At 40.3% G+C, this 27,967-nt stretch overlaps 1 protein-coding gene and 1 pseudogene across 5 annotated transcripts in view; one reads left to right on the forward strand and one right to left on the reverse strand.

The window, feature by feature from the left end:
- The window catches only part of KAT6A (lysine acetyltransferase 6A), a 108,680-nt gene that overhangs the window by 70,075 nt on the left and 10,638 nt on the right, over window positions 1-27,967 (forward strand). For 4 of the 5 annotated variants that reach the window (XM_055567008.1, XM_055567009.1, XM_055567011.1 and 1 more), the window contains 7 exons: window positions 12,392-12,507; window positions 19,295-19,436; window positions 21,030-21,191; window positions 22,217-22,310; window positions 24,750-24,981; window positions 25,669-25,903; window positions 27,260-27,892. In XM_055567008.1, the coding sequence (XP_055422983.1) occupies window positions 12,392-12,507; window positions 19,295-19,436; window positions 21,030-21,191; window positions 22,217-22,310; window positions 24,750-24,981; window positions 25,669-25,903; window positions 27,260-27,892 (1,614 nt within the window). The remainder of the gene's footprint in view (window positions 1-12,391; window positions 12,508-19,294; window positions 19,437-21,029; window positions 21,192-22,216; window positions 22,311-24,749; window positions 24,982-25,668; window positions 25,904-27,259; window positions 27,893-27,967) is intronic. The other variant, XM_055567010.1, reaches the window with a different exon arrangement.
- Window positions 5,891-6,301, reverse strand: LOC129642902 (60S ribosomal protein L31-like; annotated as a pseudogene).

Consider the following 27,967-nt stretch of genomic DNA (forward strand, 5'->3'; position numbering starts at 1 on the left):
TTCAGTACTTGCTGGGTTGAGTAATCTTTCGGTACTTTAAATATATCCTGCCATTCCCTACTGGCCTGCAGAGTTTCTGCTGAAAGATCAGCCATTAAGTGTATGGGGTTTCCCTCGTATGTTACTTATTGCTTCTCCCTTGCTGCTTTTAATATTTTTTCTTTGTGTTTCGTCTTTGTTAGTTTGATTACTATGTGTCTTGCCATATTTCTCCATGGGTTTATCCTGTATGGTACTCTGTGCCTCTTAGACTTGATTGACTATTTCTTTTTCCATGTTGGGAAAATTTTCAACTATAATCTCTTCAAAAATTTTGTCATGCTCTTTCTTTTTCTCTTCTTTTTCTGAGATCCCTAAAATTCAAATGTTTGTGCATTTGATATTGTCCCAGGGGTCTCTGAGACTGTCCTCAGTTCTTTTAATTCTTTTTACTTCATTCTGCTCTTCAGAAGTTATTTCCACCATTTTATCTTTCAGCTCACTGATTCATTCTTCTGCTTCAGATGTTCTGCTGTGATTCCTTCTAGAGTATTTTTAATTTCAGTAATTGTGTTGTTTGTCTCTGTTTATTCTTTAATTCTTATAGGTCTTTGTTAATTGATTGTTGCATTTTCTCCATTTTGCTTTCAAGGTTTTTGATCATCTTTACTATCATTATTCTGAATTCTTTTTCAGGTAGTTTGCCTATTTCCTCTTCATTTATTTGGACTTCTGTGTTTCTACTTTGTTCCTTCATTTGTGTGTTATTTCTCTGCCTTTTCATTATTTTTTTTTTTTTAACATACTGTGTTTGAGGGCTCCTTTTCCCAGGCTTCAGGGTTGAATTCTTTCTTTCTTCTGGTTTCTGGGCTCCTAAGGTTGGTCCAGTGGTTTGTGTGAGCTTCGTATAGGGTGAGATTTGTGCTGAGTTTTTGTTTGTTTGTTTTTCCTCTGATGGGCAAGGCTACGTGAGGTGGTAATCCTGTCTGCTGATGACTGGGTTTGTATTTTTGTTTGGTTTGTTGTTTAGATGCGGTGTCCTGCACAGGGTGCTACTGGTGGTTGGGTGATGCCAGGTCTTGTATGCAGGTGGTTGCCTTTGTGTGAGTTCTCACTGTTCTCTCCCTAGGGTTAGTTCTCTGGTAGTCTAGGGTCTTGGTGTCAGTGCTCCCACTCCAAAGGCCCAGGGCTTGATCTCAAGTTTTGCATGGTTCTCTGTCTTCGTTTCCTCTGGTCGGGTCCTCCTTTCGGCTCTCAGCTGGTGTCTTGTGTGCACTTCTGTGCCTGAAGGTGTGTTCCTGACGTATCCGTGGAGAGAGATGTCCTCCACGTCCACATACTCCTCCACCATCTTGTTTGGTCAGGTTGTCATTTCTTCACTTTTTAAGAACCTTTTTTCCTGAATTAAGTTGCAGATGTATACTAATGCTTTTTACTCCTATTTACTTGTGTGTATTTCCTACAAGCAAGGACATTCTTATAGGTGACCACAGTGCAGTCCAGATCAGGAGTTTACACCCATGAAACATGTTATCTAATCTGGAGACTTTATTCAGATTTCACCAGTTGTACTGCTAATTTTCTTTATAGCAAAAGGAAAGGAAGCCTTGTCCTGGTCAACTAGCCAACTGAGGATTGTGTGTTTTGTTTACCCATGATGTCTCCTTATTCTCCTTTACCCTGGAACAGTTTCTCAGTCTTTATTTTTCATGCCCTTGACATTTCTGATGAGTGCAGGTCGTTTATTTTGTAGAACATCCACGGTGGTGATGTGTCCTTTGATCACTTGGTTACAGTGATATCATGCCGTGTTTCTTATCTGTTAACTCATTTGCCCTCTGTAATTAAGTAATTTTGGGGTATATACTTTGTTTAAATATGTGCTGTTTCTCATTAGATTTTATCCACTAGACTTTGTTGGTTGCTTTAGATGGAATTAGATGATTTTCTAATTCCATCATATGTTTTTTAATTGGCGTACTAATATAAAGAAGAGCTTTTCCTTTTTTCTATCTATCCATATTTCCATCCATCTGTCTATCTATGACTTATAGATTCTTTTTTTATGAGTTATCTTATCATTTGTTGTTACTGGTATTTATTTAGATGCTCAGGTTGTTCCAGATTTGGGCAGGGAGAGCTTTTGCGTGTGTGTGTGTGTGTGTGTGTGTGTGTGTGTGTCCAATTTATTCATTTGGTGATTTTTAAAGTTGAGGTATAATTGACCTCAATTTTATATAACTGTAAAAAAGTTTCAAGTGTACAATGAAATGATTCAATATTTGTATAGCCCATATTAATATCTGCTTTTAGCCACAGCAATATATCCTAGGTTCCTGTTGTTCACGCTGTAGATTCAGCCATTTCTCTGAGAATCCCTGGTTCCTTTTAGTGGAGAATGGGCATCAGCAGTAGTTCTCTTCTTTTACTTTCTCAGGCTCAAAGAAGTGTCATCCTTGATTTTTTCTGCATACCCTGTACATATTCAGTTCATCAGCACATCCTATTGGTCCTACCTCCAGAATGTCTCCAAAATATGACTGCTGCTTTCCCCACCCAGCTTCTTAGCCTGAGCTGCCTTCCTTTCCTCTTGGGCTGCTGTGATGTCTCCATACTCGTGTGCTTGCTTCCACTCCTGCTGCTCACCCCTGTGTCAGAGCTGTATTCTTTACACAGGGGCTAGAATAAATGTTTTCAGACTTTCCACTCCTCTGCTCAGAAAGCCTGTAGTGTCATTCAGTCCTGCTGAGACTGTTTAAAGAGACCCACTGTGGCCGTGTTCCTACCTTCCTCTTGCACATTGTCCTCCCATTCTGGCCCTTGTTGACACCTCACCAGCCACAGGCCTCCTCTCTCTTCCTCAGATGCACCAGGCACACTTGGCCTCGGAGCCTTTGCACTTCCTGCTCCTGGTCTGCATGGCCCTTCCTCTGGTCCAGAGAGCGAGTCTGCTCACTGCTCACTCTGTTTAGGTCTCTGCTTCTGTCTTCCATTAGAGGTTCTTCCTAACTCCCAAACTGAAACAGTGTGCATTTATCCCCACTGTGTCACTCTTTGTCTCCCTACCTGCTTGCTTGTCCTACAAGGTACTCGCCACTTACTTATAAATGTAAATATTCATTTCTGGAATGCCAGTGCCTTGAGATCAGGCGCTTTCTTTTTGGTCACTGCTTTATACTGAGTATTTGGAATATAGTAAAGGCTCAGTAAATATTTGTCTACTGAGTGGATATTTAAATCAAGTTTTCTGTTGGATGAAATGAGTCAGAAGTTGTAATAATAGGTGTGAAGAGAAGAGATGTGAAGAGAAAGATGACTAGGGAAAGTTAAAAGGGGTGCTGAGCCTTGCTGAGGCCTAGTGGAGATAGTATGTTTCTTCCAGTGTTTTATTAAACTTGTGATTATCCGTGTATGTATCTGGCACCAAGGAAATAGGCAGCTAGACTTGTGCATCCTGACCTGTGCTGATTCTCATAAGCACACTCTGGAAATAATTTTAGTGCAGTACCATGCAGTGCACTAACGTTCTGATGATGATATTTCTTCATGAAGTCCATTCATTCAGAATTCACGTGCCTGGCCTGGAGCTAGAGCTATAGGGTAGACAGACAGTCATAGACTCTGCCTTCATGAAACGTTCGGTCTCATGAGTGCAACAGACAGTAAACAATTGTACAAATAAGTCTGTTGTTACAAGCTTATAAGTAGTGGGAAGAAAGTAAGAATGTGGTGAGAGGGCATAGTAGACACTTCCTGTACCAGTCTCTGGTATTCCTAGGCAGTGATAATTCACACAGGGACTTAAAAGATGAGTAGAAAGTCAGCAAGGCAAAGAGCTACTGAGGAGAATGTTCCAGACATAGGGGGCTGCCTGTACACGTCTGGAGGCATAAAAGAACTTGGTACATTGGAGGAAATGAAAGAAGGCCAGGACAACCAGAGTACAATGAATAAAAGCCACAAAAGATGAAGTTGGAGAGATAAAATGAGGACATAAGTTAGGATTGGAGTTTTTATTGCAATTGTAGTGGGAAGGTGTTGAATGATTTAAAAAGATTGTTTTTCCATTGTGTTTTATTATAGGATATTGCCTGTAGTTCCCTGTGCTATACAGTATATCCTTGCTTTTCATCTCTTTTGTATATAGCAGCATATATCTGTCCCTTACCCCTTTGGTAACCATTAGTTTGTTTTCTATGTTTGTGTCTTATTTCTCGTTTTTAAATAAATTTGTGTCTTTTTTTTCTTTTTAGATTCTACAAATAATGATGTCATGATAATTCTTTTTTATGGCTGAGTAGTAGTCCATTGTATGTATACACCACATCTTCTTTAATCATTGAATGATTTTAGCAAGGAAGTAGACCAAATATGAATTAAATTTTCTTTTTTTAGCCACTATATGAATGGATTTAAATTCTTCATATTCCAAGCCAAGAGTAGAAGCAGGGAAACAAATGTAGAGGCTTTTTCAGTGATCGAGAAGGTGACTTAGACTAGAGAGGTGGCAGTGGAGATGGGGGAGAAGGAAATGAATTTAGAATCCTTTTCAGAGATGGAGTTGGTGTAACTTGGTAGGTTTGATGTATAGTTTAAGGGAGTAAGGGGATGTCAAGAACAGCTTCCAGGCTCTCTGACCTAATGTCCTAGAGAAAGCGAGTTGAAGCAATGGGGGGACTCACTATTGATTAGATTAGATGATGTTTTTAAATAATAACAGCATTCATAAACATAACATACAGAGTCATTTTGGAGACCCTAGACATGCTGTAGTAGAAACTGCTTCAACCTTTGTTCCACAAATTTTGCAGGAAGATTTTATTACAGTGTCTTAGATGGCAATCCATCCAATCAGTAGTTCATCATATTTAAGTACCTACCCTATTCTAGAAATTGCTAGGTGCAGGGCCTGTGAGTGAGACATAATTTGAATTCTCAGAGAGCTTTAACCAGTCACAAAAGCAGCTCCCAATAGTGATAGCTTATAGTGACGATCTTGAGCAATTAAAATTTGTGTGATACGTTACCTAATTAAGTCAGACATTATTGAAGTATTTCACAAGCTTTCTTTTTTTCACCCCCCCCCTTCAAAAAGGGTCATTTATTAATCGGTTTTGCTTTTTGTTTGCTTTTTTAAAAAAAAGAAAATACAGGAGAAGGGTATAGTTTGCCTGGTACTATGTTCCATCGTTAGTGGCTCTTCAGTGAATACCCATAAAAAACAGCCACCTCTTAAAAAAAACAGAAGCAAAGAAATTGGTAGAATAGGGTTTTATTTGGAATTATCTTTCAAAAGTGATTTTGTGAACTTGGAAGGAATGGTTTTTCTTAGAAGATTCATCACTGAAAAGAAGCATTTGTATTTAAGTCATTACGTTGAACAGCGTGATAGCCTCCTCAAAATAAATAGAATGGTTTTTTACATAAAATATCACCAAATAGTGCATTATATTTCCTTAGTATTTTTAGTGCTTTCTAATTTTGAAGCATTTGATTGTGTGTGTGTGTTTCTAGAACATTAATAGCATTTTTGAAATAACTTTTTTCTTTGCATAAAGAATTTAACAGTTAATTAGAAATGAAATAAACTAGGTTCAGCAACTCTCTTCACTCTAAGAGTTGTTATCCCTATTTAATTATTGTTTTCCTTGGAAAATATATCTTACAATTACCAAAATGCATGTAAAAGCATTGACATTTTACCCTCAATGTCCCAACTACCTAATCAGTCGTTCTGAAGCCAGAATGCACTTTAAAACCACCTTATCCTGCCTAGGCCCTGTTCAGATATTCATGAACTCCAGGGACTGGGGAGAAGGGCCCAGTATTAGGAAATGCTCTCTAGGTAGTTTTGTAATTTGAAACTGCTCGAAGATATGCATGCCTATTAGCTACAACTCCAATAGGAAAATCAAGATGCAGAGGCTGTTCTCACTCTAAGCGGTGAGTTCTCACCCACAGTAACTGTCTGTAGATTTTTTGACAGTGGTGGACAGGTAACGCAGGTTACCAGTGTATAGAGCTTGTTCGGTGAATCTTCACCTTCTGGACAGCCCCACTTGGATACAGTGTGGGACATTCCTTACTCCTCTGGCCCAGCAGCTTCGTTGAGCCTGGTGTCAGGGCGCACATCTGGAGCTCCCGCCGCCTTCGTGGCAGATTTCTGGGTTTGTTTGAGTGCCCCAGGGGCACGCTTCTTGAAGTCTGCTCCACGGCTGCGCTTGTGCATGTCCGTGGTGTGTTCTCCTGTCACCACGTTGTTGATGGCCGACTGGCCTTTCTTCTTCTTGCTGCCCTTCTTTGTGGGAACCATCCTGCCGGACTTGACAGTTTAGCAAAATTTTATTGAATATTCATTAAGATAGTGGTTAAAAGCCTAGGTATTAGAAATAAGCTACCCAGGTTCAAATCCTGTCTCTGCTGAGTGACCTTTGTCAACTAAGTTACTTAATAGGTTTGTTGAAAGGATTAAATGAATTGATACTTGTCAAGCACTTGGTGTGTCACTCATGTGGTGAGCACTAAATCCATGCCAGTTTCTGCTAGCTATCTTAATGGTGGGTGCTGGAAACCTGCAGATACATAGAAAATGTGTCTCTGCCCTCCAGATAACATACATTTATAAAACAATAGTTGAAGCCTTGTGGTTAGCAATAGGAAGTCTTTTATTGTGATCTAGGTTCACTACATTCAGCATTATGTGTCAGTTTTTGCATTTAATAAAATCTTGTTACTTGCTCCCGTTTCAAACATATGAAGAAATTGAAGCCTTTGAAGGATTATCATACCTGGAATTACATAGTTATTCAGTATCAGAATCAGCATTTGAACCAGGCCCTGTGACTCCAGATCTTTAATCCTTAACTACTAGTCTGTGGTAAATGTGCTTGAGATGCCAGGAGAATGACAGCAAGGCATCTGCCTAGGCTGTTCGTGTCATCTTCAGGGAGCAGGTGGTATTTGACTAGGGTGTTCAAAGAATGAATGAGAATTAGCTACTGGATGGGGAGAGGAGGGCATTTCTCATGGAATAGTTTGGGTGTGAGGAAGGTTACTGAACACTTGAGCTGTGTGTAATTTCTTTGGTTGGTGTTCAGTTAAGAGATGAGGTTGAAAAGGCGAGTACAGACCAGAAGACCGAGTCACGAAGATCCCATGGTCCATGTGAAGCCGTCTGTACTTTGCTTTCTAGTTAATGGTGGTTCTTTAAAATAGTTAAATAGCTCTTGAGGAGCTCCTGAAGAATTTATTTTAAAGAGGACGGCATGGTTGTATTTGCATTTAGAAACCTAGTTCTAGTAATGCAGTGTGAAGTGGGTCAAAGAAGCCCTCCAGTCCATTGCTCACAGTGGTCAGTGAGAGGTGACCAGGGCCTGGATGAAGGCGGTGGGGGTCCAGTAGGCAGAGGTTGTGCGAAGGATTTAGGATAGGATGGGAAAGGTAGAATGCTGGGTTGAGTTGAGGTTAAACAAAAGGACAGAACCACATAGTTCCCAGTGTTCTTTTTTGAGTAGATGATGATACTGGATGTGGGAAGGGGAGCTTCTTTGGATGGTCTCTCCCAATCGTGGTTACACACACTGGGAGCTTGTGCGAAGTCTAGACTGTCGTGTGTATGGATGTGGCGATCAGGAGGGCTTCCAGGTAGGTTTGCCAGGTCATCAGCACACAGGTGACAGCTGAAACTGCATGGGTAATAGCTGAAGCTGTTAACATAGATAACGTTCATTTAACAGTAAATGTTACTGGGTACTGGTTACCATGTGTACCATTAGGCACTAGAGATAAAACAGGGACCAAAGCAGACTTTAAAAAAAAAAAATTCTTATTCTCAGGAGCTAACAGTTTAGTAGTGGGGATGGGTTAAAGTAAATACTGTATCATGTGGTAACGTTATGGGGAAAAAGCAGGGGGTGGGGGGCAGAGAACTCTGAGGGGAGGGATGGATTTGTGCAGTTTTGAATTGTTGGGTTAGGGACTGTCCGCCATGTAGCAGAAGGCTGAGCAAGGTGAGGGAGTGAACAGCAGAGTACTGGAATCGCAGGCTGGGGGCAGGGGCTTGTGCCTGGTACAGTCCAGGAGATACACGAAGGCCACGTGCTCGCTGACACTTGGTATTTTCTGGGGGTTTATTTATTTATTTATTTTTAGTAGCCGTCCTAATGGGAGTGAATGGGTGTGATTTACAGTTGCATTTCCCTGGTGACTAGTGATGTTGAACATCTTTTCATGTGCATATTGCCCATCTGTATATATATCTTCTTTAGAGAATAAAAACTGATTAGAAGTCATTATATTGTAAGAGCTTATCCTAATTCAGTTGTTTGGCAAAACATAATCTGAACTGATTTGAGACTATATATATATGTATGCTGCTGCTAAGTCGCTTCAGTTGTGTCCGACTCTGTGCGACCCCATAGGCGGCAGCCCAGCAGGCTCCCTCGTCCCTGGGATTCTCCAGGCAAGAACACTGGAGTGGGTTGCCATTTCCTTCTCCAATGCATGAAAGTGAAAAGTGAACGTGAAGTCGCTCAGTCGTGTCCGACTATTAGCGACCCTATGGACTGCAGCCCACCAGGCTCCTCTGTCCATGGGATTTTCCAGGCAAGAGTACTGGAGTGGGGCGTCATCGCCTTCTCCCAAGAACACTGGAGTGTGTATATATTCTTTGTTGTGTCAGTTGCTCAGGCGTGTCCAACTCTTCATGACCCCCATGGCCTGTCCATGAAATTCTCCAGGCAAGAATACTGGCGTGGTTTGCCATTCCCTTCTCCAGGGGATCTTCCTGACCCAGGGATCAAACTTGGGTCTCCTACATAGCATACAGATTCTTTACCATCTGAGCTACCAGGGAAGCCCAATATATTCTTTAGTTATCCTATTTAATATGAATATTCATATGCTTTGCTGAAGAAATATTAAGGTATCTGATTATGCAGTGTTGTCCCAAACCCTGCTGAGGCTGTTGATTTAAGATACATATATGTACTGTAACACTTTTCTAATGAGAAAAGTTCACAATTCCAAAGCACATTCTATTCCAAGCGTTTTGGATAAGAGGCTGTGGATGTGTACTTTGGAAAGCTAAAGTTCTAGTTCAAAAAAATTTACAAACTTTTGGAATTCAGAAATTAATTAGTTGAGGGCTCCCTATGCATTCTGTCTCACCTTGTACCTGGTTGGCTCTTTCTGTTTGTGCTTCACTCTTGCTGTTCCTGTGCTGTCCTTCTCCCTCGACTTCTCGGAGCCTTGTTTCCCACTCCACACCCCTCCCCGTCTATGAAGTGGGCATGTGTTTCCTGCTTTGAGGACTGGACTGTGGGGAATGAAGGAGATGACAGTGGGAGATGCAGGGTCTGCACAGGAGGTGCCCCACACATGCTGAGGCTCTTTCTTCCCAGTTCATGCTCTCTCCATTTCGCAGCTTATGACTTCATTCTTACACATCTCTTTCATCAGGTAACTTTTAGTCCTTAAGGAACAGGATTGTTTTTTATTAAAGTTTTCATGGGAAATGTCCCAGTGTCAGAAAGACATATCTTCTCCCACCATTGCACATTCTCGTGCTGATGCTAAGGGGAATCCTACCTTCCACTCCCACCTCAAAGTGTCATTCCCACAGGGAATGGAAATGAAATGTCTCACAGGGGAGGGGGCAGGGCTGTGTCAACTTCAATTGTAATTTTCCTTTTGTACCAGATCTAGACTGGGGGTCTCTGTATACAAGAGTGGTCTCTTTCTATTGGATGGAAGTGGAGTTTTTTGCAGAAAAGTAACAACCTTTTCTCCAAAATTGCTGGTAATAAGTTTCATTCTCTAGAATAGGCATATTTAAAGTTACCTCTTTTGATTTAGCCCAATTACTAGTGCATTCAGTGTCCCCTCCCGTCTTTTCTTAGGCTGGACAGTCCATCCTGGCCCAGAATGTATGTTTTGTTTTTAGCCGTTTTGGCGTATTCAAATGAGAAGGAAGGCACAGGGTGGCAGCACCTGAGTTAAAAGCTTAAAAAAAACTTACGTGCTCTTGATTTGTTACATACCTGCTACTTTGGAAAGTTGCATGTTTGATGACATTTTGACTGAAATTTAAACATGAAATCAAAGATAACCTTGTAATTCAGACTTGGCAGTTTGTTTTGGCAAGGCCTGGGTTAACGGGCGGTTGGGCGCACCTGCTCCTTCCTGGCTGCACCGCCTTTGTTGCTTCTGCACGCTGGCCCAGAGGCTCCTTTCGCAAGGGAGCTGGAGGGTGGCCGGGCGCGTTTCCTAGTGCGGGAGGCCGAGGGCCCTGAAGGCGGGGAGGTGTGCCATGCCTCCGGCCTTCCGCAGACCCTCTTAGAGGCGGCGATGTGCAAACAGTTGTACTGGAGCTGGGTGTCCACCTTCGCGTCAGGCATCCGCCTGGAGGAGCGCCCGGCCGCGGGCGGGAAGGCTCTCCAGCAGCAGGTGATGTCGCCGCAGGTGCGTGGCCTCGCTGGGTGTGCGTCCTGTGTGACCCTTGGCCCAGGAGGTTAGATTTGGTTTCTGACTGGTTATTCTGATATTTTCTGTATTACTGTTCTTGTTATTTGGAGCTGTGAAGATAGGCTAAAAGATGCTACTTTGTGAAGTACAGTACATGATTCTGGAATGTAGTTTAAAGAACAATGTGTTTAAAACCTTTTGCAGAGCTCTGTTTGGCTTTTGAGAAACAAAAAAAATATTACTCTAACCCCATCTTGTGTTTTTCTTTTTGATTTTTGCTCTTGAAAGAGCCTCAGTGCTCCTTGGTGTCGTAACACAGTTTATCCAACTAACAGATGTTTGTCTTTTGTTTTGAGGTGTCTCAAGGAAGAGGTGAGGTTTCACCTGGCTAGGCTCCAACATGAAACCTGAGATACGTCCCTTGGCCTTTTAGAAAAGGGAGTGGTTAGACAGACCAGAGGGAGTCCTCAGATGAGTTATGGTGAAGAGGCATTTTCCTTAAATAAATTTATATAAAGAATATAAATTTGATATTATATCTTTTTAGATTTGTTAGAAGTGGGGGTGGGGTGGGGTGTGTGTTTGTCCTGCACTCCAGCAAGGGACTTTTGGTAATCTCTCAGTGGTTTTTAAAGCATAAAATGGTGAAGGATAATTTTGGTTGTTCCTTTTAAGAGTTATTAATACTTGTGTTTGATTAGGCCTAATTCTAGCTCCATTTTTAAAAACGTTAATTCATGTTTGTAGAATATCCATGATAATTATACATGGTTATGTATTATATGGTATATATATAATACACACAGGGACATACCTTCTTTTATTGCTCTTCACTTTATTGTGCTTCACAGATAATGTTTTTTACAAATTGAAATTTGTGGCAACTCCAAGTTGAGCAAGTGTATCAGCAAGCACCATTTTTCTAAGAACATTATTTGTTCATTTCATGTCTCTGTGTCACATTTTGGTAATTTTTGCAATATTTCAAACTTTTTCATTATTAATTGTATTTGTTCTGATGCTCTGTTATGGGACTTGCTAAAGGCTCAAATAATGTTTGGCATTTTTCAGTAATAAAATATTTTTAAATTAAGGCATGTCCTTTTTTTTTTTTTTTTAAGATATAATGCTATTGCAAACTTAATAGACCAGAGTGTAAACATAATTTTTATATGTACTGGGAAACCAAAAATTTGTGTACCATGCTTTATTGTGATTCTTTGTTCCTGTGGTCTGGAGCCGAATCCACAGTATGAGGTATGCCTATATGCGTATACGAATCTTGTTCCATTGGGCGCAGGGCAAATCAAATTCCCCTGTGAAAAGCTACTAGGAAGGAAATTTTAGGAGAAGTGTACAACGGACTGAAGAGTCTTACTTGTTTTGGTGTATTATTTTCGTGTTGCTCTTAGTCCCTGCTTTTGCAGACTAGAGGATGCTTGCGTTCTGTGGCACGCCCGGGTTGAGTAGGTCGTTGCTGCTGCTGTCAGTTGGGGTGCTGCATGTCTGATCTCAGCCTGTGGGCGGCAGGCCCTCCTCCCCATCCCTGACTCCGAATCCCCCGTGCCGCGGTGTCTCTTTAACTACTGGTCATTAAGGAAGGAGCTTAGTTGAGGATGTTCACAGTGTTAAATATGGAAACTGTAGTGTCACCAGCTGCATTTGGTTCTAGGAGATTTATTAGCATATTTAGTTTTCATTTCGTTGCTCGTTTTAAAGAATAAGACAGTTTATTTCAAAACTCATTAGCTTGTTCCTGGCTTTTCTAATTCCTTGTGGAATCCTGAGAACAGGACACTTTGATTCAGACGGTTTTTTTGTTTTGTTTGTTACCTATCTTATTATTTTTAATGTAGCTAACTTATATAACCAATGTATTTTCTCACCCCACTCTTAGTGTTTTTAATGTAGCTAACTTATGTAATCAATGTATTTTCTCACTGCACAGAAAGTTGGAGTGACTGGTCCTCCTGATCCACAAGTCCGCTGTCCCTCTGTTATTGAATTTGGGAAGTATGAAATTCATACCTGGTACTCCTCTCCATATCCTCAAGAATACTCAAGGTATGTTTTGAGAGGCCATTTACCTTTTGTTCTTAGATTGCTAGAACTCCAGCACTAGAAGTGATCTTGGAGACATTACTGTAGTCCAGTTCATCTCTTTACATTCAAGAAAACTGGTAGGCTTTAAGTGTCCATAATAGCAGCATACTTTGGCAGCCACTTAGTCTCAGTTGGCTTTATAATTTTTTTTTCTGTAACCTATCCAAAAACTATTACTTAAGATCGGAAATCTGACACATGGTCAGAATGAAAGGGGAACATTTTTTCTTTATGAGAAATTGGCCTTCATATCTCACACCAAAAACTTCTTTTAAAGAGAAATTCTTATACTTAACTATAAATAAAGTTTTACTGAGTAGCCTTTTATTTTAATTTTTATAATTTAACAAACTTAGTAAATTGTTTTCCCAGAAATAATTAGCCAAATGGTATAAAATTATATATAAATGGCTTGGGTTTCTAGATATAAAAACGGATCAGTCACCAGCTTTTTAGGATAACGTAGTGAGCTTAGTGAAGCCAGATTTGTTTCTTGACTCAACTCTGACATTTATAAGCTATGTAACCTTAGAAATTACCTAGCTACTTGGTACTTCAGTTTCCTCATCTGTGAAACAGAGATAATAATAGTTCTGACCTCAGGAGGTTTATTGTGAACATTAAATGAATAGAATCATGTAAATCACTTAAATATGGTGAGTGGTCAGTAACGTCAGTTATTTTTTTCTTTTAGGGTTGAAATTAAAAGAGTTGAAAAATAAGATTCAGTCAAAAAATTAAACACTGGCTTAGCATTTGAAGTACAGCAGTCATTAATTCTTTAGTCTGGCTTACAAATCTAAGCAGATTAGAAAAGTAGGAGTGAGACCCAGACCTCAGTGACAGAGAGACAGGGGGAGAAAGCAAAACCCCAGGAATCTGACATACAAGCTTATGAAACACAGTAGCTGAGAGCCATTTATTGTAGGATCAGTTACCTCCAAACTCTGTGTTAGACCTTTAAGGCAATATTATATTTATTTCATGGAAGAATAACAATCTGAGTTTGTTAAAAACATTATATATTATGTATATATGTTAAAGGAGGGAAGGAAATTCCTCAACTACCTACAGAACACAGGTGTGTAGTGCAGTGTCTTCCTCAGGAGTTATGGCTAGCCCAGGGTATTGTATAATCAAGAACAGCAAAGTTGAAGAATTAATTTCATCATGAGGTTTAAAATAAATCATTACCATTTTAAGTGAGCTCTTTCCCAGCTGTGTAGATCACAAGAGTGCCCCGCCTGGAACAGAAAGCCTGTTCAGCCTGTGCGTCCCTGCCCAGCGGCTGCCACGCAGGGAGTGGAGCTCCAGGCACCTGCTCTCTTCCTCTCCAGGGCGGGAGGAGGGGAGGAGCTCATTTAGTCAGGAGCAGAGACAGAGAAGATGAGAATGAGGCTGTCAATTTTAAGATACTAAGTCTGATTAAAAATGTTGCATTTTGCTCTGATGAGTTTGTCCCTAGAATTTGACTTCTTAATCAAGTTTGAGGGAGTTAGTTACCAGTGAAAGAATAAACATTACCAGCAGAAAAATAAATAACCTAAGAAGTTTAATAGAAATTGTAACAGAAAGCAGCAGTAGAAGAAGAACTGTAACATACATCTAAGTAGAATTTTAGACGTTTTCTGTACTTTTCATTAGTCACCATTGTGAAGGGTTCCCTGAAAATAGCTGATAATATTGTGTAATTTATACGTTTTTTAGTAATTATTTTTTCTATCTATATAGTCTTAATTTTCTTAATTCATTTTCAAAAAAACATGTTTTATTGAGTTTAGACTTGTTTCACTTCTGAGTTCTTTAAACTTGAGTTGACTATAATGTTTAGAGATCATGTGTTTTCTAAATAATAAACCTATATTTTTACTTTGTTAATGACTATTCTCTGCTAAATTACTTCTCAATTATTATCTTATTAATAAAAGTTCTAAACACTTTAAAAAATTTCCGAGTCCTAAAGCATGCAGAGTAGGACAGTTGGAGCAAAAACAAAGAAGAGATCGTAAAAGGAAAAATTATTTGGGAAGTGGGATTATGTATTATGTCCTATAATATTCAGATATTTGTGTGTGTGGTATATGTTAAGTAGTCTTGCGTCCATGATTTTTAAAAAACAAAATGAAACAACAGCAATGAAGCAGCTTCATTTGGAGCAGTATGATTAAGTCTCAGACGTTGAAGAATATAAAGCAGAGTTTTTAACCTGAGGTTTCCCCCGCAGGGCGATGTGATGCTCACACATGGCAGATGGGTCCATAGAGGGCCCGACTCTGCCTGTAAGGACGTGACACAAATAGGCTGAAGGCAAGAGGAACTGTGGTCACGGAATGTTCTCTGCTCCTGAGCTGCTTAGGGCCTTAGCTTCTTAATAACCTCTTTGCTACAAGTTCGTATTAAGATAAGATCCCAAAAAGGCAGATTCTCACATATTTGAGTAGTTTGGGAACCTTGCTCTACCTTTTGATCCTGTTCCTGACTTGACTTGATGCTTAGATTATGTACAACCCCAATTACTAAGGAACAGCATCCTCTAAGTCTTTGAATGACCATTAAATGATGAAATAAAATGGGTGAAAGGAGAATAAAAATACTCATAGTATTAATCATAAATAATAGCCATAGTTACCATTCACTGAGCTTACTCAGTGACTAAACATCTCTGGAATAATTCTGTGAGGTGGATATTGCTATCTTTGTTTTTACAGGCCAGGGCCCAGCAAACATATTCAAGACCACACAGTTTATAAGTGGGAGAACCAGGATTTAATCCCACTTTTCTCTTACCATATAGCTATAACTTTTAGCCACTGGACATGACTACTCCATGTAGCATTGATAACTAGATTGCTCTCAGATCAGATCTCTCAGATGGCTTGTACCATAATCTTTGACTTAAGGAGTATTTGGTGTGATTTCTATTGTATTAAAATTTTACTATTGACATATTATAAAAGCCGCACAAACTGCTGCTATCTTGGGCAAAGTTCTAAAGCCACAATAGGAAGAATATTTGCATTATCATAGAAGTAAGGGAACCAATACAGCTGTAGCCCAGTCCTGACTTCAGAGATTGTGGTATCCGTGTAATGGGTGACTTCAAAATAAATGTCAAGTGTGGGGGCTGTACCCCCATGATGCAGCTAGTCAGAGTGACCATATGCCTCCTCGATAGTCCAGGCCTAGGTGCTGTCAAAGAGAAGATGGCAGAAAGCAGTACTCAGCAGTGTTCTTTAGGTCGGGGAGTGTTCCTGGTTTCAGTAACTGCACTTCATTTCATGTGATCTGATGTTTTTCCTATTTGATATATTTTTTCAATGAGAGAACTGCAGCCATTTGTACTATTACTAGAAGAGATATTTGATCTTTTCTAGAGTTGTATTGAATGATTCCCATTAGACTTACAGTGTCATCCCAGTAGTCTCGATTTTAATAAAGTCAGAGGCTTTTAAAATACAAAGGATCATAAGAGACTATGACAAATAGCTGTATGTCAATCAAATGGACAACCTAGAAGAAATGGAGAAGTTCCTAGAAATGAACAATCTTCCAAGGCTGGAGCAGGAAGAAATAGAAGATGTGAAAAGACCAATTACCAGTAATGACATGGGATCAGTGCTAGGACAACTATCAGCAGACAAAGCTTCAAGACCAGATGGCTTCATAGGTGAATTCTACCAGACATTTAGTGAAGTGGTAGCGCCTGTCTTTTCTCAAACTATTCCAAAAATTGCAGAGGAAATAGTGCTCCCGAACTCATTCTGTGAGGCAAGCATCTCCTTGATTCCAAAGCAAGATAAAGATACCACAAGAAAAGAAAATTATAGGCCAGTATCACTGATGAACATAGATACAAAAATCCTTAACAAAATACTACCAAACCAATGCAATAATGTATTAAATGCAACAATGTATTACAATGATCATAAGCAATGATTATAAATAATAGTCAGGTGAGATTTATCATGGGGATTCAAAGATTCTTCAATATCTGCAAATCAATCAGTGTGATAGCACACACTGAAGAACAGAATTAACAAATTGAAGGTCACACTAAAAATAGTGTGACCATCTCAGTAGATGCACGGAAAGCTTTTGACAACATTCAGCATTCATTTGATAAAAACTCTCCAGAAAGTGAGCACAGAGAGAACACACATAATAAAGGCACGTATGATAAGCCCACAGCTAATTGCATACTCAGTTGTGAAAAGCTGAAAGAATTTCGTCTCAGGTCAGGAACAAGACAAGGAACAAGACCACTTTAATTCAACATAGGTTGGAAGTCCTAGCTACCACAGTCAGACAAGAAAAAGAAATAAAGAATCCAGATTGGAAAGGAAAAAGTAAAATTGTCACCGTTTGCAGATAATATGACACTATACATAGAAAAGTCCTAAAGAAGCCACAAAAAACGTTTGGAGCTCACTGATGAATTTGGTAAAGTTGGCAGGATACAGAATTAATATGCAGAAATCGGTTGCATTTCTGTGCACTGACAGTGAACTGGCAGAAGGTAAGGAAATGGCCTCATTTACCAGTGCAGCGGAAAGAGTGAGATACCTGGGGGCAAACTGCCTAAGGAGGTGAAAGACCTGTACTCAGAAGACTAAGACATTGATGAAAGAAACTGAAGATGACATAGACAAATGGAAAGATAGATTATGTTTATAGATTGGAAAACTTACTGTTAAAAATGACAAATACCATGCAAAGCAGTCTACTCATTATGTGCAATTCCTGTCAAATTACTCAGGGCATTTTTCATAGAACTAGGACAAAAATTTTTTAATTTGTATAGAAATGCAAAAGACCCCGAATGGCCAAAGCAATCTTGAGAAAGTAAAACAGAGTTGGAGGGTTGACTTCAGACTGTATTACAAAGCTACAGTAATCAAAAAAGTGTGGTCCTGGCATAAACACACACACACACAGAGATCAATGAAACATAATAGCCCAGAAATAAACCCGCCTCTTAATGGTCAGTCTATGATGGAGAAAGCAAGAATGTACAGTGGGAAAAAGTCAGATTCTTCAGTAAATGATATTGGGACGATTGGACGGTTACATGTAACAGAATGAAACTAGACAGTTTTCTTAAATCATGTAAAAAATAAACTCAGGATGGTTTAAAGTCCTCAAGATAAGACCTGAAACCATAAAATTCCTAAAAGAAAATATAGCTGGAATACTCTTTGATATAAATTGGAGCAGGTTTGTTTTTTTTTTTTTTTTTTTTTAATCTGTCTCCTAAAGCAAAGGGAACAAAAGCAAAAGTAAATGGAGCCTAATTAAACTTAAAAACTTTTGTACTGCAAAGGAAACCATTGACAAAATGAAAAGACAGCCTCCTGAATGGGAGAAAATGCTTGTTGCAAATGCTATGATCAATAAGGGATTAATACCCAAAATATATAAACAGAGGTGGTTTTTTTTCAATTTCCTTCAAGCCTCAGTACGTATTTATATGAGAGAAGATATATTTGGATTATATTTCTTGTCATTGTATCATCCAGTATTTTTATATGTACAGTTTTTGTTATAGTATCAGATCTTAGCATGCTTACCAGTTTTGGACACAGTTCAGGGTATAGAGGAGCCTCTGTGCTGAGGATACATGGGATATGTGTTTATCAGAGAGAGCCATGCAGTCTTCTCAGTCCAGACTAAATACTTACAGAAGCCACTGGCGTTTAGGTTATGTTCCTTCGGTGGCTTTTTCAGTGGTGAAGAATCCGTCTGCATTGCAGGAGAGGCAGGAGACTCGGGTTAGATCCCTGAGTTGGGAAGATCCCCTGGAGGAGGAAGTGGCAGCCCACTCCAGTATTCTTCCCAGGATAGCCCCATGGACAGAGGAGCCTGGTGAGCTGTGGCCATCAGGTCGCAAAGAGTCAGACATGGTTGAGCACACGTGCACACACAACCACTTTATTGCCTGGCTCCTTATCACAGAGACTGTGTAAGGGAGAAGTCCTACTGCTAAAAAGCAAGTGTATTGAATAAATATAAATTATTATATAAAAAATAACAATATAGATGAAGAAATAATTAGAAATTTTATTTCAGTCATTGCAAATAGACCTTTGAGGTGCAGGATTTAATGTCATATTTGACTGGAGAGAAAGCCAGAATTTTGGAGCAGAAGGAGGGAGGTAGTGTAGCATGTCCTAACTTGAAAAAATGTTTTCTGTATTACAATTTTATACTTAAAAATATGTACAAAATCGGCTTTTACAGTCCCCATTATATGTCCATCATACTCAGCCTCTGTACCTGGTATACCTGACACAGGGCCTGATAGTGTTCAGTACGTGTTCATTTTCTGAAATTAATGAGTGAATGATCTAATAAAGGAAGAAAGAATATACAGCTTAACAAAATCTTCACTTACTGGTGTGTTCCCAAGGTAGACTTTACTTCTACTTATTGGAGATTATCAAGGAGGAGAGAAGGTGAGATTTTCATGGCTGTCTGGTGGGTAACTTTAAAAGACGACCAAGATTAGTTTACTAGGAAGATCCCTGGATTGTGTGAATTGATTTCCCACCCCTGCCCTCTTGCTATCGATTAGTTGGATCCTATTATCCAGATTAGTTTTATCTTTGATTTTTGTGTTTCCTTTTTTAAAAATTTGATTAATGGGGGATAATGATACATTCCTTACCTTTTTACCTGGGTAGTAATGAGAAAGAATAAGAGTGGAAGTTTAAAGTCTTACATAAAGTTTGTGTAATTATTTTTTTTACAGGCTGCCTAAGTTATATCTCTGTGAATTCTGTCTAAAATATATGAAAAGTAGAACTATTCTGCAGCAGCATATGAAGAAGTGTGGTTGGTTCCATCCTCCTGCTAATGAGATTTATAGAAAGAATAACATTTCTGTTTTTGAGGTAAAGTAGAAGATGTTTAGTAGTTGTCTTCCTATCCGTTTGAAATACAGCGCCCCCCCCCCCACCATGCTTTATCCGATTGCACAGCTTGATTTGTTTTGGAAATGTTTTACTATTGTTCACTCACTATGGAGTCAGTAGTTCAGCTCTATAGGGGAGAATCAGAATTAGGTCAGTCTAAGTGGTACTAGTTCACAAACTTGGTCTCTGAATAAACTATTTTGTATTTCATTGAATCAAAGACATCAGTTGTAACATATTTTATGTTCCACTCAGGTAAAAATACTGCAAATTATGATATATATATATATATGACTCCATTTGATTTTTTAATGCCAACAGATTTTACTTTTGTATAGATGTGATAAGATTGTGTCTTAGACTCCATGAAACGTGGCACTTAACAGATTTCTACTGCTCTGTTTAAAGGAATATTGTGTAGAGGTATATATGTAATAGCTGTAGTAAATCCTAGTAATATTTCCTGACTTCATCGTGATTGTTTGACTTAGGCTACATCTGTGATTCTGTGTTGTTAATAGTGGTTTTTAATTTCTTGATCTCAGTTCTGGTCTGATTGCCCAGCTACTAACTGAGTACGTATCATGTGCTCAGTTCTGTTAATTCCGATGATGATAGACTTTCAGGTTGTCAGGATCTGCTCCATCTCTCACTTTCTTAATCTTCCCAGAGCTTTTATTTTAGGTGAGGAATAGAGGAGCTCTTGACCTTTCAGGGAGGGAAAAGGTGTTTTGTACATTAAATTGCTAAAGAAGTGGCAGTCTTTTTTTTGTGTGTGGCCACACAGTGTGGCTTCTGGGATCTTAGTTCCCCAACCTGGTTGAACCCCAGACGCTCAGCAGTGAAAGTAGAGTGCTAACCTCTGGACTGCCACAGAGTTTCCAGAAGTTGCAGTCTTAAAATGTCAGTGTCTTTGGATCTGACGTAAGGGGTCATAGAGGACCACGCACTGCAGGGGGGGTGCTGGGAGCATACAGCCTCGCGCTCCTGATCCTGGCCAACCAGAGCCCACGAAATACCTCACTTGCCAGGTTGCCGCCCAGGGAACCTGCTCCTTGCTTTTGACAAAAGATAATAATCCCTCAAGGAGCTTTATTTAGGGGGAAACCTCATTTTGGCAGTCTGATTACATTGCTTCTGGCTGCTGGCACAAGTTAAACTGTTGTTTTACTTTGTTTTGCTTAACAGATGTATTTTAGAAGAGGTTACATTTAGATCTTTTGTTGAATTAAATACTTTAAAAACTGCATCAGATCAGCCTGCCATCTGAAGGATTCCTGTAGTCAGTCTTTTTATAAAAGCAAATGCTGTTTTGAAGATGGCCGTCACCTCCTTGTCGAGCCTTTTTTTGTGCTTTGTTGAAGTGCAGTGTTTTGTGTATTTAGTTGTCTTAAAGTAGCAGACACTGTACTCTGCCATTTCAAGGGATAGCTTCCAGATCCATTCTGTTCTGAGAGTTGCCAGCTCCTCCTGGGCTGGACTGTGGGTACTCACAGGCACTCCTTGCTGACGTGTGTTATTCTAGAATTAAAGAGACACCTCGCTGACCGTTTTGTCTGTTTTTTCCTCTAGGTTGATGGGAATGTGAGTACCATTTATTGTCAGAACCTGTGTCTCTTGGCAAAGTTGTTTCTTGACCACAAAACACTCTATTATGACGTGGAGCCATTTCTTTTTTATGTTCTAACCCAGAATGATGTCAAGGGCTGCCACCTTGTTGGCTACTTTTCTAAAGTAAGTACAGCAGCTGACGTTTGTCTTGAGTTCATATGGAAATACGAAGCAGCTTCTGGTTGTCACTAGGGGGCGGCACAGGGCGCAGCCCTTCCTGGTGCCCTGTCGCTTTCTGGAAGGGCAAGCAGGAGGGCCGCTGAGACTTAGCGGGTGCCAGCAGCGCGTAGTAACGTTCAGCAGGCTGTTCTCTGCTGGGAGCATAAAACTGCTGCTCACACCCCAGAGGGAAAGCTTTGCCATGGCTTCTACTCCCATGGTGATGATAGGTAGAACTTGTGAAATAAACAGTCATTACCTGAGTTCTTCTTCTGTTTAAATCTTCTCTTCCCAATTTGAATTTTAGGCATAGAAGTAAGAATTTTTAAGAAGCCATTTTTTATTAAAGGATACTTTCTCTCCTTCAATTTTCCATTCTCTTGGAGAGAAAAAAAAGTTTCTTCTGTTGTCAGACAACATAAAAGATGCAGTTTTATTTAAGAAAGCCCATGATAAAATCTAACTGTATAAAAATAGTTAAGTGAAAAGCCCTAGTTGTTAGTAGGCCGTTTCAATAGTTAAGTATAATTTAAAATATATTGCTTTGATTTATAGAGGTGTATTTATATCCACCGTATGTAGCGCCAAAGCAGGAGCTACAATAAAAGGAACTTGGAAGTCGGTGATGAACTGTCCCACTTCTAGGGGCCACATTGACAGCGGCGTTTGTAGCTTTGCAGATGGGTCAGGACTGGGATTCCTCTGCTCATCTCAGGCGCTGAAATACTGTTTTCGAGTTGCAGGTGGTGTTGGGTGGCGTCACTTCGGTTTATGTTTTTCCCTGGGGATGGTTGCTTTGTGGGGAGTGCCAGGGGCTTAACACTGTCCTCCCCCTCTCGGAGGGGTATTTTTTTCTTGATGTGAATTGCTAATCCCAAAGGACCAGGGCTGTGGTTTTGACTGTTAATCTTTGTTTCTTAAAAATTAACATTAGTGTTTAGTCTTACCAGCCTGTTGTTTTAAAACTAGTCTTTTGTTTTCTCTACCAGGAAAAGCACTGTCAACAGAAATATAACGTTTCCTGTATAATGATTCTTCCCCAGTACCAACGCAAGGGCTATGGGAGGTTTCTCATCGATTTCAGTAAGGATTATAGTAACGTAACTGCTCATTGTATCTTCTTGTGGACTTTCTTTTGGTTGGACGTGAAGTATTTTTAAATTGCTCATATTAGATATGAGTTTCTATGTGATTTATAGCAAATAGTTTTAATTTGCAGCTATTAATTTACAGTGGAACTTAGTTTTATTTTATGCAATAATTCTGTCTCACAATATGAAAAAGCTTTGTAGAACTACTTAAATTAGCACTAATAAAGAAGTGCAGCACCTGCCCTATTTTTCTTACCCAGTTATCTGAGAAATGTGTGCAGCACGGTTTAGTTACAGGCTCTACCTAGTGATTCAAAATATGCGATGCACCTTTAAAAATGATAGAAGTAAATGATAGGGTAGATAATGTAATTTGAGTTAAAAATTGAAAGCTAACTGTTCTAAAAAGGTCATGTGGAACTTGCGTTTTGTTTTATACATTGATAATCTTGCTTTGAAAGTAAATGCGTATTTGAGGTAAATTTTTTATTGATTGCTGGAGAAGGAAATGGTAACCCACTCCAGTATTATTGCCTAGAAAATTCTGTGGACAGAGGAGCCTGGCTGGCTACAGTCCAAGTGGTCGCAAAGAGTCAGACACGACTGAACACACATGCCTTCTTCTATTGATTATGAAATAGTGGTATTTGAGGGAATATTTTCCCTCAGGTATTCGCTCAAAATAGTAATATTTAAAGGAATACTTTCAGAAGTAATGGTTAAAAGGACTCTGAGAGGCAGTTCTTCTAAATATTTCCCTCAGATATTTGCTCAAAATAGTAATAGTTAAAGGAATACTTTCAGAAGTAATGGTTAAAAGGACTCTGAGAGGCAGTTCTTCTAAATATCAGATGGTTACATTTCTAGTGTTAATTCTCTCACATGGACTAGTGAACCTTATTCTACTTAGCCTTAGACTGTGTCCCTGCTGCTGCTGCTGCTAAGTCGCTTCAGTCGTGTCTTGACTCTGCGACCCCATAGACGGCAGCCCACCAGGCTCCCCTATCCCTGGGATTCTCCAGGCAAGAACACTGGAGTGGGTTGCCATTTCCTTCTCCAATGCATGAAAGTGAAAAAATAAAGTGAAGTCACTCAGTCATGTCCGACTCCTAGCGACTCCATGGACTGCAGCCCACCAGGCTCCCCCGTCCCTGGGATTCTCCTGGCAAGAACACTGGAGTGGGGTGCGATTGCCTTCTCTGGACTGTGTCCCTAACCATATTTAATTGGAAATATGTGCCAATATGTGACACAATATAAACACCATATGTGGTTATTTTTTACATTTTCCTGTTTTTTTCTTCCAACTAGTAGTAGAGGATAAAACAGTTTCCTTTAGTATCAGTATATTGTTTTGAAATAGGACTCGTGATCGGATGTGTTATGCCATTAAGTAGCAGAGTTGGGAAGAATATTTTCAGTCATTTTTTTTTTGGAGCTATACAAACAACAGTCTATATGATTATAGTATTTGTTTTTATTTTAAAACTGTTCCTGATGTAATGTATTTTCCCACTTTACCATTCTTAGATGGATATTTTCTTTGATGACAAAACGCTACCTTTTTCTGCCATCTCCATTTTTGATACTTTCCCTTAGAGTTTATTCCTGTCTTTTCCTGCTCCATGCATTAGACAAGAAGACAGAGTGATAGCACCACACAGTGATGCTGGCAGCTGCCGTTCTTGCTTATCCTGAATTAGGGTGATGGGTGATTGTGAGGAGCGTTTCCACTGAAGTGAGAAATCATCATATAGGTCCCTCATAGAACCACAGTCTTAATAGGATTATGTAAAAACTGAAGGCAGTCTTATATTGTGCAATCAAATAGTTCTGTTGCCATCTAGTGGCCCAAGTAAAACATGCAAGGATGGTTTCCCCCATCATGCTGCTGCTGCTGCTAAGTCGCTTCAGTCGTGTCCAACTCTGTGCGACCCCATAGACAGCAGCCCACCAGGCTCTGCCGTCCCTGGGATTCTCCAGGCAAGAACACTGGAGTGGGTTGCCATTTCCTTCTCCATTGCGTGAAAGTGAAAGTGAAGTCACTCAGTCGCGACTGACTCGTAGCGACCCCATGGAATGCAGCCCACCAGGCTCCTCCATCCATGGGCAAAAAGCGTTCTTGCCTTGATCTTATCTGTGCAGCCTGTTAATATGAAGTCCTGATTTTTAACAGCTTGAATATTCTAACATTCTGATTTATATTAACTGTAGACAAAGTAATACTAATTCGATGTCCAGAGTGTATAAATTGTGTAATCTTCTTGCAAATTTGTTTTCAAGTAATTTTGTAATTTTGTTCTTGAAGGAATTAGCCTCTGAAATTATAGCCTATAATACCTGGATTGATTATGAAAGAAGGGCTTGTTATTTTTGTAAACTGCTATCTTTTAGGCTGTCTGACATATTTGTGATTTGGGGGTTTCTTTAGGTTATTTGTTATCAAAGCGTGAAGGCCAAGCAGGGTCTCCAGAGAAACCATTATCCGATCTAGGTCGCCTTTCCTACATGGCTTACTGGAAAAGTGTAATATTGGAGTGCCTTTATCACCAAAATGATAAGCAAATCAGCATTAAGAAGTTGAGTAAGTTGACTGGAATCTGCCCTCAGGACATCACTTCCACACTGCACCACCTGCGAATGCTGGACTTCCGGAGTGACCAGTGAGTGTCACATCCCTTTGTATCACCTTTGGAAGGTGATTGGGTAGAGGTGTTTGGATCGGGCAGCCAGATTATCAGTTAAAGTGCATGAACTGATGAAAGTGGTGTACTTGGTGATCCTGAGACTTCATTTCCTTTATATATTTTATACTAGTGATCATTTTTTAAAAAACATTTTTTCTGGTCTTCTGTCTAACTTTCGGACCTAAGCTACTGAATCTGTTACTTATTGGGAGTACCTTCACCATACAAGTAACAGCTGCAGAAATAGTATCAACTAAAATACACCTTTGATTAATTTCCGTACAGATGGCACAGGATGAGCTACAGGTCAGAGGAAAGACAGCTTACCTGTTTAGTGTGATGGAGAAAAGGTCACAAAGAAAGAAGGCATTTGGGCCAGAACGATGGAGAATAAAAGACAGAATGCAAGAGAATAGCAGAAATTTCAGAGGTGGAAAGTGTGAGCCAGGAAGTGACTGAAACAACCGCTTCCATCGTTCTAGTTGAGTGTGAAGTCTTTATCCAGCTTCGTGTTTCTGAGCCATCTCGGTGGTGTCTTTCCAGGCAGGCTTTTTTGAAGCATTTATCTCTCATTTCTAGGGCTTTCTGGGAGTGTAGCTCCATATTCATTGTTTGGTACTCCTGGTGCGTCGTTGATTGCTATAAACTTTTCTCTGGTTTCAGATTTGTGATTATCCGCCGGGAAAAGCTTATCCAGGATCACATGGCAAAGCTTCAGCTGAATCTGCGGCCTGTAGATGTAGATCCCGAGTGTTTGCGCTGGACTCCTGTCATAGTCTCCAATTCTGTTGTCTCAGAGGAGGAGGAGGAGGAGGAGGAAGAAGAGGAGGAGGAGGAAGAGGACGAGGAGGAGAGAGAGCCGGAAGAGCGTCAGAGCCAGGAAGAATTGGAGCCAAGTGTAAGGGCACGGGTGGTCCCCGGTGTTGGTAACGGAAGAGCGCGTGTTGGTTTTCAGGCGTGTTTGTGATTTACATATAATGGGATCTGAAACCAGTACTATAAACTCACAGTAGAATTTCCAAGTTTATTTCAGTGATAGAAATTGCAGGAAGACTGGGTTTGTTTACTTATTTGTATATTTTCAAGCCTTATATCATTAGGAAACCTTCAAATTTGTTATATTGTGTTAGTTATGAGTATTTATCAAGAGTGCCTATAAGCAGCTAAGTTTGAAGCTGTATAGAAATTGAGGAATCTGAATTAAATTTAAATCTGACCGTTGTTTAAAATGAAGATTCATTTTCCTTAAAACATTAAGGAAATAATGTAAGCAGTGCATATTTTCTAATAGAGCACTAAGTGGCTCAGTGTCTTTTGCCATTAAAGGGTTAGTGAAGGTCCTACGTCATTTTCAACATTTTTCTTCATGTGATGCATACTGTTCTCTGTCCTTTTTTTTTTTTAAAGCAGTGCTTTCATCCTTTAAAATTCTGTGTTCTCTTTTGATAGAAATAGTTTCAATGCCCCCTGTTTAGTGTAATTTTCCAAGTAAAATTAAGTATTCAGAATAAAATAAGTCAAAATCTTTCCAGAAATTTTCTTTCATTTTTTGATCATCCTCTTTCTCTTGCCCATGCCCCAGAGTTTGTCTCCTCTCTGTTTATAAATTTCTGATAAATTTCATGAACTGTGTCATTTAACATTTATTAGATTATAAGGAAAATAATACAAGGCTTCCCTTGTAGCTCACTAGGTAAAGAATCTGCCTGCAGTGCAGGAGACCTGGCTTCAATCCCTGGGTTGGGAAGATCCCCTGGAGAAGGAAATGGCAACCCACTCCAGTATCCTTGCCTGGAAAATCTCATGGACAGAGGAGCCTGATAGGCTGCAGTCTATGGGGTCACAAAGAGTCGGGCACAACTGAGTGACTAACACTTAAGGAAAATATTAGTCACTTTGTTTATTGTTTGCATAGTGGTTAAGAGTACTGGCTCTTGGATCAGACTGGGTTTACATCCCAGCTTCTTCATTTGCTATTGCATGGCCTGGGGCAGGTTACTTACACTTTCTGTGCCTCAGTTACCTCATTTGTAAAACGGGGATATAATAATATTTCACATAATGGGTATGGATTTTACCCACCCATACAGCTTTTAAAACATTGCATATCACACGAGAGATATTTATGTTAAGTATTAAATAATGTCATCTTTGAAGCTCTGTTTTCTTACCCCAACATTTAAAAGGCCAGAATAGGAGATATAACCAAATAAGACTGAAAATTAACCAGCATGGTTTTATTTCCTAAAATCAGGTGGGGAAGTCTGCATCTCGCGAGAACAAAGAACAGGATTCTTACACTTCAGTAGAAAGTGAAAAGAAACCAGAAGTTGTGACACCAGCTAGTACCACTCGATTGAGCAAACAGGTCCTTCCCCGTGACAGTCTTCCTGCCAACAGTCAGCCGTCTCGGCGAGGCCGCTGGGGGAGGAAGAACAGAAAAACCCAGGAACGCTTTGGCGATAAGGACCCGAAACTGCTCTTGGAGGAGACGTCAGCCCCCCAGGAGCAGTACGGAGACTGTGAGGAAAAGTCAGAACCTTCCCAAGAGCAGTACATGGAGAGCGAGGAGCCGTCGGCAGCCTCCCAGGAGCAGCCGAGCCAGGACGGGAAGCCGGATGGGCCCAAGAGGAGACCCGGCGAGGGGCTCGAGCTCTGGCGAGGCCCGCCGAAGAAGAGCCCTGAGCCGCTGAAGTGCGGGCTGCCCGACGCCCACGACCGGCTGCCCCGTCGCTACAGCGAGGGTCGCTACTGTGAAGGCCGCTACGCTGACGGGGACCGCCCCGCGCTGCGGGGCTGCAGCGAGAGCAGCGAGGAGGACGGGGAGCCCGAGAGCCCCCGGTCCAGCTCACCCCCGGTGCTCACCAAGCCCACGCTGAAGCGGAAGGTGGGGCCGCCCCGCCCTGCCCGGTCCCGGAGCTCTGAGAGATCGGGGCGGGAGTCCACAGCGTGTTAGCCTTTC

This window comes from Bubalus kerabau, chromosome 2, assembly GCF_029407905.1.
Source record: "Bubalus kerabau isolate K-KA32 ecotype Philippines breed swamp buffalo chromosome 2, PCC_UOA_SB_1v2, whole genome shotgun sequence".
Lineage (NCBI taxonomy): Eukaryota > Metazoa > Chordata > Mammalia > Artiodactyla > Bovidae > Bubalus > Bubalus kerabau.